Source organism: Saccostrea cucullata, unplaced genomic scaffold, assembly GCF_032062105.1.
Source record: "Saccostrea cucullata isolate Sc308-1 unplaced genomic scaffold, CSIRO_AGI_Scuc_v1 ctg904, whole genome shotgun sequence".
In the NCBI taxonomy this organism is placed as follows: domain Eukaryota; kingdom Metazoa; phylum Mollusca; class Bivalvia; order Ostreida; family Ostreidae; genus Saccostrea; species Saccostrea cuccullata.
Window position 1 is genome coordinate 59,006 of NW_026920060.1, and position 17,523 is coordinate 76,528.

The 17,523-nt window shown below is 30.9% G+C and overlaps 1 protein-coding gene across 15 annotated transcripts in view; it reads left to right on the plus strand.

Annotated features, from left to right (window-relative positions):
• Nucleotides 1-17,523, plus strand: part of LOC134242464 (uncharacterized) — a 33,321-nt gene that overhangs the window by 3,466 nt on the left and 12,332 nt on the right. For 3 of the 15 annotated variants that reach the window (XR_009986873.1, XM_062724560.1, XM_062724555.1), the window contains exons 3-22: nucleotides 283-459; nucleotides 766-795; nucleotides 2,677-2,835; nucleotides 3,399-3,467; nucleotides 4,507-4,695; nucleotides 4,862-4,933; nucleotides 5,245-5,469; nucleotides 6,304-6,366; nucleotides 8,711-8,890; nucleotides 10,350-10,377; nucleotides 10,455-10,751; nucleotides 11,092-11,382; nucleotides 13,589-13,882; nucleotides 14,451-14,744; nucleotides 15,292-15,573; nucleotides 15,912-16,030; nucleotides 16,368-16,418; nucleotides 16,576-16,749; nucleotides 16,841-16,903; nucleotides 17,268-17,426. Coding sequence is in view for 14 of the 15 variants with exons in the window: in XM_062724560.1 (XP_062580544.1) it covers nucleotides 283-459; nucleotides 766-795; nucleotides 2,677-2,835; nucleotides 3,399-3,467; nucleotides 4,507-4,695; nucleotides 4,862-4,933; nucleotides 5,245-5,469; nucleotides 6,304-6,366; nucleotides 8,711-8,890; nucleotides 10,350-10,377; nucleotides 10,455-10,751; nucleotides 11,092-11,382; nucleotides 13,589-13,882; nucleotides 14,451-14,744; nucleotides 15,292-15,573; nucleotides 15,912-16,030; nucleotides 16,368-16,418; nucleotides 16,576-16,749; nucleotides 16,841-16,903; nucleotides 17,268-17,426 (3,216 nt within the window). In the remaining variant the exon portion in view is untranslated. The remainder of the gene's footprint in view (nucleotides 1-282; nucleotides 460-765; nucleotides 796-2,676; nucleotides 2,836-3,398; nucleotides 3,468-4,506; nucleotides 4,696-4,861; nucleotides 4,934-5,244; nucleotides 5,470-6,303; nucleotides 6,367-8,710; nucleotides 8,891-10,349; nucleotides 10,378-10,454; nucleotides 10,752-11,091; nucleotides 11,383-13,588; nucleotides 13,883-14,450; nucleotides 14,745-15,291; nucleotides 15,574-15,911; nucleotides 16,031-16,367; nucleotides 16,419-16,575; nucleotides 16,750-16,840; nucleotides 16,904-17,267; nucleotides 17,427-17,523) is intronic. The other 12 variants (XM_062724582.1, XM_062724568.1, XM_062724588.1 and 9 more) reach the window with 12 other exon arrangements.

The following is a 17,523-nucleotide window of genomic DNA, read 5'->3' on the forward strand; positions in this document are numbered from 1 at the left end:
CTAAAATAATAATTTAACATTCAGGATTAATATGAACTTATGCAAAAAAAAAGGAAAAAAAAGAAAGAAAGAAAAAAAAGAAAAGAAAGAGGAATCAAACTAATTAAACGAATACATCAGATGCTATCACTTGTATAATTTTTCTTTAAAAAATATATTAGAAAAATATAATAAATATTCAAAATATTCATTTTTTTTCAACAAACAAAGCTTTTTTTCAACAGTGCTTTCAATTCTTGTTATCTTTAAAGAAACTTATTTTATTATTTGCGTTGATTACAGACCTATATGGTTTTGGAGAGGTGTCATCACATAGTATGCGAATGTTGTCTCTCAAAAAGCAATGGAGAAAATGAAGATAAAGAAAACGTTTTTGTTTGTCCATCTTGCTATCTTGATTGTCGGAAACATTCTTCATGGGTATATCCAGAACGATTGTATAAGTTCTGCATTTCAAAGGTAACCTGAATTTATGAATTGTAACGGTGAAGTTACGCGACCGAACCTCCGACTTAAAACATAATTTTCATCTCAAGGAAGCAATTAGTTTTTATTTATTTTGTAAAAATAGATTTTAAAATTCAGCGTTGATTTTGAAATCGTTTGGGAAAACATTTTCTCCCTTGCCTACCGATTTTTGTCATTCGAGTCTGGAGAGAGCACAAGAATATTATTATAAAGTTTGCTTTAACACATATTAAACACATATTTTTTAAATGAAAAAAAAACATATCTTAATCTAAATGTATTATATAATTTTTTTAGAAAGTATGCACTCAGTGTCTTGTAGAAGAGGTAAGTCTCTCTCTCTCTCTCTCTCTCTCTCTCTCTCTCTCTCTCTCTCTCTCTCTCTCTCTCTCTCTCATATCCCTAGAATGTTTTAACTGGTTCCTCCACTTCGCTCCTTTAAATCTCATTTTCTCGGATTATGACACATTTAGATTGAATGCCGGAATAAAAATGACCTTGGTCATTATAATTACGGTTTATTTTTGTAAATACATATCTTACTGATATATACCTCGTTACAAAACCTTCCATTCCATGTGAATTATTGCCCTCATTTTCTTTTTCTATTTCTTTTGACAAAACATTTCCATGGGTACCAAATTGGTTACCTTTATGCCTTAATATTAGCTTTTAACATACTTTAATGCTTTAACTTTAGCCAAACCTTTTGAATGGGTTATATTAGGATTTTCATATTGTAAATGTGTAAATGTATATTTCTGTTGTCGATACATTTCTTTACTTTTCTGCTTGGAATTTGATATCCTTTTTTAAAAATTAATTTTGACAGTTTTTTGAACGGTTGGTTTCAGGTTTTCTTTTATCACGAATTTTTCATCTGACCAGTTCCTTGGGCTTTATTAATTTTACTTTTTCATTCACGTTTGTCATACTTTTGAAAAACATTACATTGGACTAAAATTTTCAGTTGATGTTATTAGGGCTCTCAAATTGCATTTGGTATATTCCTTTGGGCAATTCGTTTCTCTTCATTACTCTTTTTTTTAAATCTTGCCCTTGAGTGTGACTTTCATATAAGAATCTTTAACAAATCCATGGATCTTGTTTAATTAAATTAAGGAAATATTTGAAAATCCATTAATTTAAGGCAGCCGCAGGTGGCTTCAAAATGTCTTAGCTTAGCAGCTATCATCGTAGGCAGATTTGAAATAAAGCGAAAATGAACAAATAGATTTTAGTAGATTTTATTCACCTCCTCATTCTGGCAGAAAACTATAAAATAATTTTCATGAATTGCTTGCTTGTTTTATTTATTTTATTTTTATTTATTTATTTTTTTAATTGCACTAAAATCATTTTTAAATAATAAAGAAACAGTGAAATTTTTTACAAACGCTACAAATAGATTGATTGATTGTATGTTGTTTAACGTCCCTCTGGAGAATTTTTCACTATGTAGACGCCACCACTTGCCAGTGGAGGACTACAAATTTTGTCCTATTCTCGGAATTCAGGGCCTTTGAGCAGTGAGGGATCTTTTTCGTGCCAGCCTACTGCAACACGGGGCCTCGGTTTATACGGTCTCATCCGAAGGACCGGTCTGCACGTCCCGCAGTGAGATTCGAACCCGCGAACTAGGGATTGGTTCTTTACTTCGCAACTTTAGAGCAGACACTCTGACCACTGCGCCACTCGGGCGACCGTTACAAATAGAATGGAGATTTACATTATTATTTATTTAGCAGGGATAAAATTTCAAACTTGATTAAGAGATAGCCAAACTTGCAATAGATGTCACCTTTCAATAATTATTTTATGTATATAATTTGATCCTCACAACATCAATTGCCCTGGATCCATTCGTGGTTATTGAACACTTGACGAATTCCATTCGATCCTCTCTACTTGAAAATTAAGCATTAATTAGATCGGGACAGTCATAAAGTGATTCAAAACATGATCAGAAAGACGGCGCTACAAACAGCTGATGGAATATTAAATTGAGTTTGTAAGGATTCCAAATGCGATGTTGCAACCACTACTGAAATAACAACTACTATTGAAATAATTAAATTTCAATAGTTGTGAGAGTGCATTTCAATTACAAACACGGGTTTTAACCTCTATTGCAATACGACCCAATGCACATATGTTTGTTTAAACTATGGACAGAAATTCTAAAATAAGCATCAATTTATTTTACAGGCAATTTATAAGAATAACTGTGGGCATGTATTCTGCAAAAGCTGCCTGTGCAAATTAGATACTTGTTCAGGTTCAATGAATTGTAAGGCTCATACATGTGACGCAGTATTATGCCGTTCTGATGTCCAGCAAATCCTGACCATGGCAGACAGCATATTGGTAGGTACATGTATATTAGGAAATTAAGTTATTCTTAATTATTAATATTTCGTGGGAATGGGGGACCGGTCGGCAGGGGAAGCTCAGTCCTCCATGGCACCTGATGTTTTGGAATTAAGTGTTTGATCTGCTCCTTCTTTGTTTTGTTTTATGGACTTTTGATCTTCAATACTGTTCGTAATCTACATATGTTTCATTCTAGTAAAATTTTGAGCTTGAATGCGATTTGTTTTCTCCACAATTATGAATGGATACATGTTCATACTCAGAAAAAAATTACGATTCATGTAATCAAACTCACCTTGTGGATGTTCTCTTTTTATCCCAATCTTTATATCGGTGTGGAATAAGACACAAGTACCTGGACTACCTATAATAATTATTCTAATTACATTTTCAATTCTTTTCGAACGAAATATTGAATATTAGACTTAAATATATAAGGAGCACCGTTTTCGTTATAATACGTGACTGTTTAAAATTCCATGTTAAAATACATTGGATTATCCATAAATAAAATATATGTTTTATGTTTTAACATTGTCGTCTTTTCTCATTCAAAGGTATGGCGATATATCTCCTTTCCAAAGTACCAATCATGTAATGTCCTCTCTGTAAACTGTACAGGAAAGGTATGTACTTAAAAGGGGGAAAGATGGTACATTCATAACTCTGCTGCCTTGTTTATATTTTAACAAAGTAAAACTTACTTTTAGCACAATTATAATGTACATACAATTTTGTAACATTCGTTGATTTTAGAACGGATAAGATTGGAGAGATAGTTATACGTTAAGAAAGAAACTATGTGGAATCAAGCCAAAATGAAGCTTTACATTAATAAAGAAAAAATTCAAAATATTTCATGTTAGCAGTTCCTTTTGTGTGTTATTACAAGAAAAAAAAGACAATGCAACTGAGTAATTATTGAGAGTTATTTTTTTTTAAATCAAAATGCTAGATATTTCATTTTGCAAATTAGAATAACTAAAATAGTAATTGATCGATGGATGGCTCTGTAGAAACGCAGAATTGAAATTAACTTAAATTCACTAACACAAAGACGTATATTTTTGATTTACACTTCACATGTTAGATATAGACTCTTTTAATAAAAATGGGAGTCAAACATTTTCCTACCTTTTGATTGGTCATCCATAAAAATTAAAATTACGCTGATAAATAATTACCATGATTCTACTCATAAGTATTCTAAAAGTCCCAAGAAAGTGAAATGGTTTGTTATGGCACGTATACGTATATGTAGGCAATGGGATAGGATTTTTATTCAATAAAAATAGCAGAATTTCACATCATATCCTTTCGCTTACTCTTTTATGTATTTTTTTCCACAACAGCTGCGTCATCAATGTCCGTAACAACAACCATAAAAGCATTCGATTGTTAAAAATATCACAATCTTGATGGAATATTAACCGCTAATTCAATATATCTATGAAAGATTTGCTTTTACGTTTATTCTTAATGTATCGATACACATTTTTTAGCAGATATAGATTTTTATAAGATCGATCACAGTTATCATGTTAAAGTAAGCGTATTACATGTATACAGTCAATCATGTGAATGCTTTAAAAGAAAAAAAACGCACAACTTAACTATCATACTCAGCATATCGAGTTTTTAATTATCCAAAGCATATTTTTGCAGCCAATATTAACTCTGAAATCCTGCAACCATTCGTACTGCTTTGCGTGCACAAATATTTTGAAAAACAACAACTATGAAGAATTGATAGCAGAGCACTTGCTGATATGCGTCGGAAGATTTTGCAAGACCATAATACCAGCGGCGGTATTGGAGAACTATCTAATATCATTACAACAAAAATTTGCATTGGTAATACAGTTGTATTTTCATATATTTTGATTTTCAGAAGACGATTTTCTTAAACTTTTTATTATTTGGAAATCAAGTATTTGATTTAAGTCAAACGAATTTAAATGTGAAGCATAAAGTTAATAAAAAATTATAACTCATAATTTATATTATTCTTCATCGCTAGACTGCAATTACACTTGAGCTCTGTCATGAAGTTTGTTATAAATGCAGAAAGAATGAAGAAACAGCAGATTCGGCAAGTATATTTTTTTTCTACAACAAAACAAACTTGAAGTAGAACACTTTCGACAAAACTTAAGATAATGATAAAATTACAAGGTAAATTGTATTTACAAAACTTTTATGAAATGGATTTTTACTTACCTTACCCCTCTTACTTTTATTGAGGTGTATAGTCGATGTGAATACCTAGAGTGATTTTTTTCATTTCGAAATTTTTATAGAGTGACTTTTTTTTTTTAATTTAAATTGGAGTTTTGATCAGCGGTATAAAAAATTAAATTTATCTTGTTTCTCACTGCCCTTTTTGACGTTGTATTTTAACAGGTTCTTCTGCGAAACAGATATTGTGCACTGCATCATGCATTTTGTGTGAAATGCATTCAAGATATCCAAAGAAATCGGTATTCAGAAACTTACTGTGACGTCATGGGGACTGATATCATTAAGTCCCAGATGCGCTGTTTTGTATCGGAATGTTCTGTGAAAACTCCAATGACTTGCATTAACATTATGCTAGACGTTATTCTTGGAAATGAGTCAGTCAATATGGTATACATGTAGTCAAATTCCAGTAAACCCTTTTTGTATCAACATTGAGTTCATAAAATTGTAACGGTTTTTTTTTTCAAGATGAATTTCTAAAAGCAACTGTCCTACATAATTTCCATGAATTACTCGTATGAACCTTTTGCAATTTTAAAAATAATGGGGATTCCTTACATTTATATGTCCTTGATCAAAGCCAGTTCAACAAAAACTTAATCTCAATCCTTTTAATTTTAAAAATGAAATCAATGGAAAGTGAAGCCTTCTAAACGTTAGAAAGGAAAAAGCAAGATGTGTTTGTGAAACATTAATTTTCCCCAAAATATTGATTCTGCGGTATGGCACCTAATATCGAGGGTTTTAAGATGCAGGGTCAAAGACAGGTAAAATTTTTGGTATACAAGGGGAGTTCTTGTCACAAGAAGTAAAACTTTGAAATATGAAAACTTTTAATTCTGACTTTTCAAACGTTAAGATCAAGGTTGATGCTTTTTTAACTTGCCTAAACTCTAATATCAAGGTCAAAATGTCAGGAATACGTTATACTATTTGAAAGACCGTGTCACGATGAATGCCCATGATAAGTATGAAATTAAAGCTTCAGCGTCAACTGTTCAATAGTTATAAGCAATATTAAAGTTAAAAAAAAAATTGTAACAGTGGTTCAAACTTCAAAATCAACTTTAGGAAGCTGAAAACGATGGTACATGTATCCTAAGAAATGCCTTTTCGGAACTTTCTTATCTAAAGAAATTAATTTTTGCACAATAGCAAGCAGCAGTTTTGAAAGCATTGTCGAGATATGTTTGCACTCAAGCGCCTATATTTTTTACATAGGTAGACGTTTTTATTAGAAAACCAGACATAGGAGAAAAATGCGATACTTGTTTTGAGTCTTCAGTAAGTATGTCTTTAAAATAATATAATTTCCAATATTATTAAACAGTGGAGTTCGGTGTGATGTTTAGTGTAGAACGTGATTAATTCAAGTTATTCTTGGCTCTGTTATTCGCAATTTAATAACTATGAAAAGATTGAAATTCAACAGAAATAACACATTTTTGTTGAATAAAAGGGGGGATGTGATGTTCTTATACATACACTTATATTAACAGGTTTGTGTGCTAAATAATTGAAAACTTAACGTAATATCTCAGTTTATATAAAATATTTCCAATTTAATTTGTTGTCTTTGTGATAACTCTGAGAAAGTTAGTGGAATTGATTTCTTGGTAATTCTACCGGAATGTATATTAGGCCAAACGATAAGCTAATATGCATGCAAATCTCGTGCACGTCTGTCTTTGTGTCTGACACCAAGGAGGCCAAATGTGCATTTAAATCTTGTGCAGCTGTCTTTGTGTTTGACGTCAGTGGGCGAGGACTAATGACATGGGAGATCTCGTGTAATTTAAATCTATTAGTCTACATTTTTAAAATTTAGATTTACCATTTTATTTCACACTGCAATTGGAATATACGGAATCACTGTCTAGTTAGTATGGACATATTAATTTGTTCCACGTTTCCGAATATCGTTGATTCCCTTGCATACTATACTAACTAGGTAAGGCAATGATTCCTTTATTATGTATTTGTACATGTATGTATCATTTTCAGTTTTAATCCTGTAAAGGTCATTGGCAACGCAGGGTTTCCGGAGAAAAAAAGTTTATACATAGGTTTTCTCACTTATGAAAAAAAGTCATTGAGAGTGATCTCCCGTATGGAATCCTCTAGGCGCTGAAAACAAATAAAGCATATGCTACAGACTGAGAAGTAAACAAAAGCACGTGCGTATTTTTATCGGATGTATTCAACTCTACAGTAATAATAGAAAACCAGCGATGGATATGTTTACATTAAGCTGAGGGGACAGACAGTCAAGAGGCCGTCATTAAGAATAGGGACATGAATTCTGGGAAGTGCAAAGATGTGAAATAATTTTGCTGAAAGTGGTGATAGCCAGGTAGACCGAATGAGAACTATTCTATAGGTTATGTGAATGAGATACCATTTAAAGATACTAGAAATCCTTGTTAAAATGTTTTTTGACAGTTCGCTTCCAATAAAGTAAATTATAGCATAGAAACAAACATCCAGTCTCTTGATCATAATGAATATTGATTAGATGTGAAGGGAAGTAACTCAAAATTAAAGAACAGTGCTGGTATTTCTATGTTTTGTTTCAATATTTTCATTTTCAGCCAAAGTATATGCATGTCATCGGAAATAAGATTTCAACAATGTATTTTATGTATAAACCTTATGAAATAAATGGGTTTTAGAGAAAACGTATCGTTGAAAATAATATAGGGCCATTTTACCAAAATTTTACATAAGAAATGCATTGAAAATTGTAAAAACATTGATTTGACAAAATCTATAAAGGAAGGCTGGCTTGATGTGTAAAAAGGACCTGAATTGAATACGTTTGGTACCATTAAACCTGTTCAAAAAATCTTGAAAAATCCTATACGAAAACCAGAAACGTTGCCAATGTCCTTAATATCATTTTGGAATTAATATACAGCTGTACTTTTTTTTTCGCCGGCAAAAATAATTTCTATATCTGTTTAATGTATATTAATTGATCGAATGATTTTAACCAAACTTACCACAAAGTATCCTTTGGTGAAGGGGGTTTAAATTTGTTCAAATGTACTGCCAAGCCCTCTTCCAAGAGGAGGTAATTATGAATTAATGAAAAAATAAAAGCATTCTTAAAAAAATTCTCAAGAACCATTGGGCCAGGAAAGATGAAAATCTTGTGGAAGCATGCACAGGAAGTGTAGATTCAAGTTTCTTCAAATCATGACCCCCAGATGTAGGCCAAGACCAGAATGGCTGATCAAAGGAAAAATCTTTTAAAAATCTTCTTCTCCAGAACCACTTGGCCTGGGAAGATGAAACTCATGTTAAAGCATCATCGGGTAGTGTAGATTAACAGATTTACATAGGATTATATAGGATATAAAAAAATCTCGAGAACCAATGGACCAGGAGAAATGAAACTCATGCGGAAGCATCCTCAGTTAGTGTAGATTCAAGTTTGTTCAAATCATGAACCTTAGGGGTAGCGTAGGGCCACAATGGCTGATCAAAGATATACATAGCAATATTAGGATTTTTTTTTTAAATATTCTCCAGAACCAGTAGGCCAGGAAAAATGAAATGCATATGGAAGCATCTTCAGGTAGTTTAATTCAATTTTCAATTCCCAATGTTTTTTTTTCTTTTATAGGCATTTGTGACAAGACTTGTCTGTTCACATGCACTCTGTCTTAAATGCACTGAAATAATTGCTAAGAATGAAGAAGAAAGGTACCAAAAATGCAACAACAGCGTTACGTTTTGCCGAAACATGATTCCAACAAGAATATTTAGAAAGGTGTTAGAATCGTCACCTGCAAAAACCATTGTGGTAATCTCTCTCTCTCTCTCTCTCTCTCTCTCTCTCTCTCTGCTGATTTTCTTTTATAATTATTTTTACTGTGTGACAACATCTTTAAGCCGCACATGAAAAATTAGTCTGAAATGGTTGAAAATATATTATCTTGAGACAGCATTTACTCTACAAAAATGCGCCAAAAACACAAATATTTCAAATCATATTCATATTCAACATGTATTTAAGTTATTTAACTAGTACAGTGTATCTTTAAAATAATCACAAATGTATTATGACCCATGTTGCATAAAAAATTATAGCATGTACGGTGTAAGTACCATCCTATTTTGCTCGTCATATTTTTAACAGTATCTTTATGCATTATAGTTAATATTTAAAAAAAAGTTTTGTGTGAAAATGTTGTAATTCATACCTTTTTAAAGAAAGGATTCCTTCTTAATTTATTAAAGAAAAAAGTATGCCGCTGTGCTAAAATAAACAAGATATATGAAGCATTCATTAGTTATCGTACATGTTCTCTTGTGTCATAAATATTTATCTTTTTGCACGCAGAAACAGGTAAGGAAGAATTGACAAATATTTAAAATGAACATCTCTTTGAAAAAATATGTTTTGAATAGTAACAAACTACTACTAGACTAATATAGCTACATTAATGTAAATAATGTACATTTAGTAATAGATTTACGGTGAGAGCGTCTGCTCTGGAGTAGCGACGTAAGAAACTGATCCTTATGTCGCAGGTTTGAATCCCACTATGGGACATGGAGACTAATCTTTCTGATGAGACCATATAAACCGAGGTCCTTTGTCTCAGTAGGTGCGGGCACGAAGAGATCCCTCCATACTCATGACCTTGAATGCCGAGCATAGGACAAAATCAAAGTGATGGCGTCTCCATATGATTGAATAAATCCCTAGAGTAATGTTAAACAATATACAATCAATTATTCAACAATTCAATTTACTAACCTTTAAGCAAATGAAGCGTAATGTATCATTACTTTTTAATTCATCTTAGTTTTATTCATAAAATACAATTCATGTTCTTCATAAAATTAAGTGTATTTTCCTGATTAATGTTGCTTTCTTTGCTGACTTCAAACAATCATTTCGCGTCAAATAAAGCTGCTCTTACGCAAAACGACATAGATCCCCTTTAAAGTTATCATTCTTTTTATATTGATTAAACTGAGTTTAATAAATTATATTATCATTAAAACTTTAAACCACGATCATTTACGATTAAAGTCCGAAACGCATAAACCTAAATCATGAATAATCATAGATGTTGACAAAAGATTTTACACGAGAGCAACTACGCCTGTAATAGTGCCTATCATTCTTTTTGCCCCTGGTGTATAGTTCTCGCTTAATTGCTATTGAAAAGGCGACAAACACAAAATATTAATCCGTATCTACTGAGATGCTGTAAAGATATGATGTAATTTTATATTTATTCTATTTTAAGGTTTCAAAACAGACTACAAATGAAAAAGGTAATATATATATATATCCTTTTACTTCATTGGTTTGAATATCAATCTAGCATTTCAATATTTTCTTCCTGATGCAGGAAAACCAAAAGTATTTCTTGCACAAGAAATACAAAAGAACAACAAAACCGCTGACTTAAAAGGAAAAATTAGTTCAATGCGGCCAGTAAATAAACCTAAATGGGTTAAAGATGATAAAGAGCTAATGATACCAAATATATCTGATAAATATGAAGAGAAATGCTCTCACGATTTTTCGGAGTTGTCCCAAGCAATACATGATTTGAACTTAGAGGATGAAAGACAGTGCTTGCTCTTGGTAGGAAATGACCAAAAGGAAGACGCATTCAAGAAAGTGGATATTACTATGCCAGCTGGTACAAACAACATCTTATTACTTTTTTCCAGAATTATACATTATATTAGTTATATGCAGATTTAAAAACGTTTCCATTTCGTATTAACTGCCATTGGAAAGGTTTTCGAAGTTAAAGGGTTATAGCTTACTTAAGAAAATTCTTCGACAGTGAATTTTAATCATTTATTTTGTTCGTAAATAACAATCCATCACCTTTAAATTATGGTTCAAACCCATTAAATGCACACGGTTGTCATCGTCAATCAAACCTTATTAAAGGTAACTTCATTAATCTTATTTATTTCAGAATCTAATTTTGAATATTATTTTGAAGTGTTTTATTTCGATTTTGAGTATAGATTTTCCAACTATTTCATTGCACAAAAGGGAAGAGATAGATGAGTCAGTGACGGTTTTTCTAATTGCACACATTAAGTATCCAATTGCTGTTAAGACAACCAGATGGCAACAAGATGGAAAAGATTTGCACATTGATGGCATCAAATATCGAGAATCAAAGACACTTCAAACGCATACTACTTTACAAATCAGTGATTTGCAAGAGTCAGATGAGGGACAATATCAGCTTATCGCAGAGTGTTTCTTGGGTGAAAACAGTAGCAATGCTGTTAGTGTTCATCTTCCTGGTGGTAAGATTACTTACTTTCAAAAACTTAAATTTGTTGAAATAATGTTTTGTTAAGAAATAGGTAACCGTTGTTTATTTTAATGAAATTTAGTTCATAAACTGTAAATTATAATATCATGAAAGAACTGAATTAGATGTACATAAATGTTCATGTAGGCAAGATGGAATATGAATATAACTGCAGTGTTCTTGTGATGAATTAAAATGGATTTTAAGGTACACTGATACAATGTACTATGATAAAAGAGATGACCTGGACCATTTTTGAAATAATGTTTGTTTCTCCTCTCCCGACTCTAGGTAGAGTGTGTAGATAGCTGGGGAAATCTTCTTTCCAGAAAATTCTAAAATATTTGTTGAAGAACATAAGAGGAATTAAACGGAAAAAATAGCGTGTCTTTCAATGTAAAAAAAAGATTAACGAACGGCATGTTTTGGCCCTGTAAACTTCTGAAAAAAGACATGGCTAGTAAAACGACAGTTATTAAAGCCATTATACGATATTTTGTATTAAGTGCAACCTCTGAACTAAATATGAAATGATCAAATGATAGAACTGTTTCTGAAGATTCCAAAACATATTTCATACTTTGGATCAAGGATTGCGCTCATATTATTTTTTTTCTTCTCGGAAGAAACTAAAACATACCCGGTGTTTTTTAAATGCAAGGATATTGAAATTACTATGTATTTATTTGTCTCGTAAACGTTTTCGTAAACTTTCAAGGTTCAAAAAATATTTATCAACTGTTTGAAACTTTAATTTATCTAAAAAAAAATATAAAAAAAAATGTTCATGTAGTAGAAAAAGTAACAAGACAGCAAAAGGTTAGTAAGAATAACAAAACTCAAAGGTAGACAATCTAACTAATGTATCACGAGATTTAAGACGCTCAAAAGGTTAAGGTATGTCATATGTGAAAATAGTTAAATCAATGATTACTTGAGAAGTAAATTTTGAAGAAGTATTCATATTGTATGATTAAAAATCGCAGAGAAAATAGGTGGTCAGTGTACATCTAACTGAGCTACGGTACAATTAAGTTTACCTTTTTGCACTTAAATTTTGTCTCTTTGGATACTTACTAAACGTTTATCATATTAAACAGATGTAACCATAGCAATATATAGATATAATCTTATGACATAAGTTGAATAATACTTATCATTAAACAAATATTGCAAATTAATGCGCGAAAATTATATTGCGACATTTTAGCCCTGATAAAAGACCATATTTGGGGTGTTAAAAATCTTAATAGGCATTACAAAGTCAAACTTTTCACAGCTTAGTTGCTGATCGGCCACAAGTAAAGAGTTGTTTAAAAAGATGAAAGAATAAGTTGGGGTTGGTGATGTTAATTTTCAAATATTGTTCAAAATATACGATTTTAAGGCAAAAAAAGTGAAAAAATTTTCTTTACTTCTTTGACATATTTTCATTTCTCAGCAAAGTGTTTTTTAGGGAAATTGTAAAAATCGTTCTAAAATATGAATTGAGACATAGATTAAATATTCCTAGCATATCATAACAGAAAACATACTCCGAGTAAAAGTTTGTAAAACTAAAAATCCAAGACATTAAACTATAAATGCGCAGAATTGCAGAAGTTTTTGCTAAATATTCTTCCACAACAAGAAATAGTCCCCCATAAATCTTGCTTCTTTGTGGATTTATTAGCAATTTTTTTCAATGAACGTTGAACAATTTACGTCGTTGAATTTAAATAGTACGTTGTAAAATTTGAGTTAGAATAAATAATTTTGAAATAAGAGATTCTGCGTGGAGTTTTATAAAAAGTTGACGAGTGACATATCTTAAGTTCATAAATTGACATAACTATGAGAGGAAAAATCGGGTTTATTAAGTTTTAATGAATTTCCATTTAAAGAATTTTAATCAAAAATGATTTATGTTATGAAGCGTGGTCATACACAACTTAGATAATTGAAATTTGGTTTTCTGGCAAAAGTTGCTTTTTTGGCTTTTTACTTCAATGTATTATATTCAAACACATACTTTAATATTTACAACACACTCCAAAAAATTGCTGGATTCCTAATTAATCATATGAGTAAATTTAGACAGGTACATGTAAATGCCAATATTTTATAATCTTACTTTAATCATTTATAGAGAAAGATTTTTTCTTAAACTATGTTAAAAAAATTCTTAATGTAGTATTAATTTATGTTTTAAATTTCAGAAAAGCCTACAATAACACTCATGAAAGAAAGTGTCAATGATGACGAAAAGAGAATAGCTTTGAAAGCAACTATAGAATCAATGTTCCCAATTATAAAATGTTACTGGCAAAAGGATGGTAGAGATATTCTCATTACTGCCAGTTCAAGTAAATATGAGGAAAAGTGGAATCATTTTTCTCGAGAACTGTTTATTTTAGAACCAAAGGAATCTGACAGTGGATACTACAAATATTTCGCAAAAAATGCAATTGGGGAAGGTGAAATTAAAGAAATAAAGATAGACCTCAAGAAAGGTGAATTTATAAATTTGTTTTTTAGAAGAAGTAAGTTCGATCACTTTGTATTTTTGCTAAAAATTAATACAATGACATGTAAATTACAAGGCTGAATCTTATTACACTTTTTATCAAATAAGTCCTATAACCGCTTATTCTCGATTATGGCCTACACTTACCATCTTATTCAGTATGAATGGTATTCTTACTATTACTACTTCCTTAAATGGTTAATTATTAATTGATAAAAATATTGAAAAAAAAACATCAAAAAGGTAATCCCCCTTATTACATGTACATTGTAATAAATTTTAATTCTTGTCATAAAAAGTATTAGGGTATAGAGAATTTAATCTTTTTAAATCAGACTTTAAAACAATGTCAAAATTTCGAATGTGCACGGAAATTGAAACTTGGGGCATAAATCTTTCTCTTTGTCAAAATCAATATGTAAAATTCAAAGTATAAGATTCATAAAGAGAACAATACTACCTGTCAGGAATATATTTGTCTGTTATACTGTAACATGATGCATATAATCATATCAAATAAAAATATTCAGATCAGCAATCCTTATTCATTTCAGAAATTACCGTATTGTCGGTGGAAATGAAACTGCTCGAAAACAACAAAAAACTGCAGATAACTGGTCACGTTTCTACATTAGGTAGTGCTTGGGATATTGTTTGGATAAAGGACAACGAAGTCCTCAATACAACAAATTTTGAAAAGATTTACACTAGTGCATTATTACGATCTGGGAATACGCGTCTTGTAATTCTTGACCTAAATAAGGAAGACGAGGGAGAGTACAAAATGCAAGCAAAAAGTGTCGACGGATGTTTTGAAAGCCAGCCTGTAACATTCATAATTCCAAAAGGTACTACTTTTATAGTATAAATACGAGTCCATGTATACAAAAAAAGATATCGAATTTCCTTTTTCGTTTTTGTATTAATTTTAGACGTTACAAATGCATGTAAACCGATATATTTTCGTTGTTTTTTTTCCCTCATAACCTGTTGATAATAAATACAGATAAAGATTTTTATTCACCTGAGTTAATCATCTAACCTGTTGTCATCTGTTTTTGTCGGAAGTTATACGCAGTTCTAGTCTTTGTAGTTCCAGATGATGGGGTCGAAATGTTCATGGCCTTGGAAACTCATTATACACAAGTGACTGTTTATTGAAATGCCTTTGGGCTTCTTGTTAAAAAGCTTGACTTACCTTATTTCTAGTATTGGAGATCAAATTGTGGCGAATTAACATTTTATGTCAAATAAAATAATTTATTCCAAATTGAAAACACATGATGAACAATAATAACAAGATTCTCTGTGGAGGCTTTCTATATACACAAAATTAGACTGAATCTCTTTCATGTGTTATATATTCGTCATAATATTCTTTTTTACTTTTGTCAGAAATACCAAAAGTGACCATCGAAACGGATTCAACAGAAAGTGGTAAACGTCTAACGGCACATATAGTTTCATCCTGGCCTATTCAAAAGATAGAATGGCTAAGAAATGATAGTTTGATAACAGTCAATAGTGAAGAGTGTCGATTAGAAAGTTCTTGTGGAAAAAATGTTTTTAATATCTTAAGGATCAAAGACTCAATTTGGAAAAAATGCGGACGATACAAAGTATTTGTTAAAACAGTTGCAGGCGAAAACCAAAGTGAAACAAATCTAACGTGTAGTGGTAAGTAGGTCTCGGAAATAAAGAGCCTGTTTTTTCTACATTGAATTTTTTTTTTTTGACTTGGATGAGAGAAACCACAAAATTGCACGGTAAATGAGCTACACTTAAAACAAACGAACATATATTACAGGAAAGCTGGCCAAGAATTAATACATCAGACAGAACGCATCTAATATTTCAAAATTTGAACCAACAAATATTAGAGAAACACAAAACTAAATAATTGTGAAATATTATTATGTTTTATATAATGGATCTTCCAAATATTGGATAGATAAATATTTGTGTCACAAAATTATTTAAATCCATGTTCATTTTCTTCTAATTATGCACAACAGGGAAAGATGTTGTTTCCAATTTCTCCGAAGACATTAATTTCCCGTCAATGGACAACTCAACAAAGCTTATTCCTGCATTTTCGAACGTTAAAGAGGGAACATGTAGCACTATTGCATTGGCAAGTGATATAGAAATGCATAGTTTATTTTTCTGGAAAAAAAAACCCACAGACTGTTATAACTTCCTTACAAATTATCTAAATCAACCAAAGTTTTCAAAACTTTTCAGTCTGTCAAAAGGTAGAATTGGAATTGTTTCTTTGGTGCTTTTTAATTTAACGAAATATCACATGTTACGCCTACATGAATTTGTACTCGTATTTTGTGTTTTCTTTAGATTGATCATGTACTGTTCGTATCTTTACCCTTTTTAAAAGATCTGTGTTGATTTAAAGAAAATTATTGACCATGTTAAACTGTTATTTTCACATCTAGTCAGTGTATCTATCTTTTTAGATTCCTCCACCCTACGACAATGAAAAGAGATGCATTCTGTGCGAAAAGACGGTATATGAAAATATTAATCCATTGACATACATACTCCTAGCATTTTAAAATATTAAATGACATGTACCAGTTGATAATTTTCTAGAATAAAAGTGAAATTTCATGAAGATTATTCTTTCAATTGGTTTGTACGTGTTCTTCAATTGAAACTTTTCAGGCAGTTGCAGAAATTGTAAATTGTACCCATAGATACTGTATGGCATGTATACAAAAAATGAGTGGAATAAGTCAAAGCTTGTACATGGATTGTATCCTGGGAGACTGTCCATCATATCTCAGAATAAAGGATATTAATAAATTATTTGATTGTCCATTCACTATTCAAATTCAGGTAATGACTTAACGGAATAATTCTTATTTATTGTTTATAGTTCAAAATCTGAATTGTTGTGTTTTTAAAATATTTATATTTTATCCCACAGATGCCGATGCACTTTGAAATACCTAGAGTAGGATTGTGTCAAGAACTCCTGTGCATAGAAAGGGTACAAAATGAAAAAGAAATCTATCTATCTTTATTGAATGTATGTCTATTGAAGAGTTGCTTCGTGTTTGAGGAAAAAACACAATACTTGATTTACTAAAAAGAACAATTACAAGAATAACTAAGTGCTGGAATCTTTATAAATGTTCCTCAAATTGTTTTTAAAATAGCTACTTGTATAGTTGTTTTTCAAAAGATCATTTTTATGAATATTTTAAATTTGTCAATATGCATTTTGAAAACTTATAATTGAAACATTCAGTCAAAAATATTAATTTATGTCTTTTTGATTATACAATATTAAACCACGTAAGGCAAGGATGTGATTATAAGAGAAATATTTCTTTTACTTGAAATTTTTACAGGGCGACTTTACTATAATGCCATGTAAGCACACGTTTTGTACAGATTGCTTGCACAAATGCACAGAAAAATCTGAATGCCAATACAAGTACTGTCAGAGCAAGCAGATTCCTGCCCCAAAGTACTTTAACAATCTTTTTACATCTTTACAAAATGAAAAGGTTTGCTTGATTTATCATCATCAAATTAAAATTTTACATGTCATAAATTCTAACAACAATGAAATACTTTTTTAAACAGCATTCTCGAATATTGTTC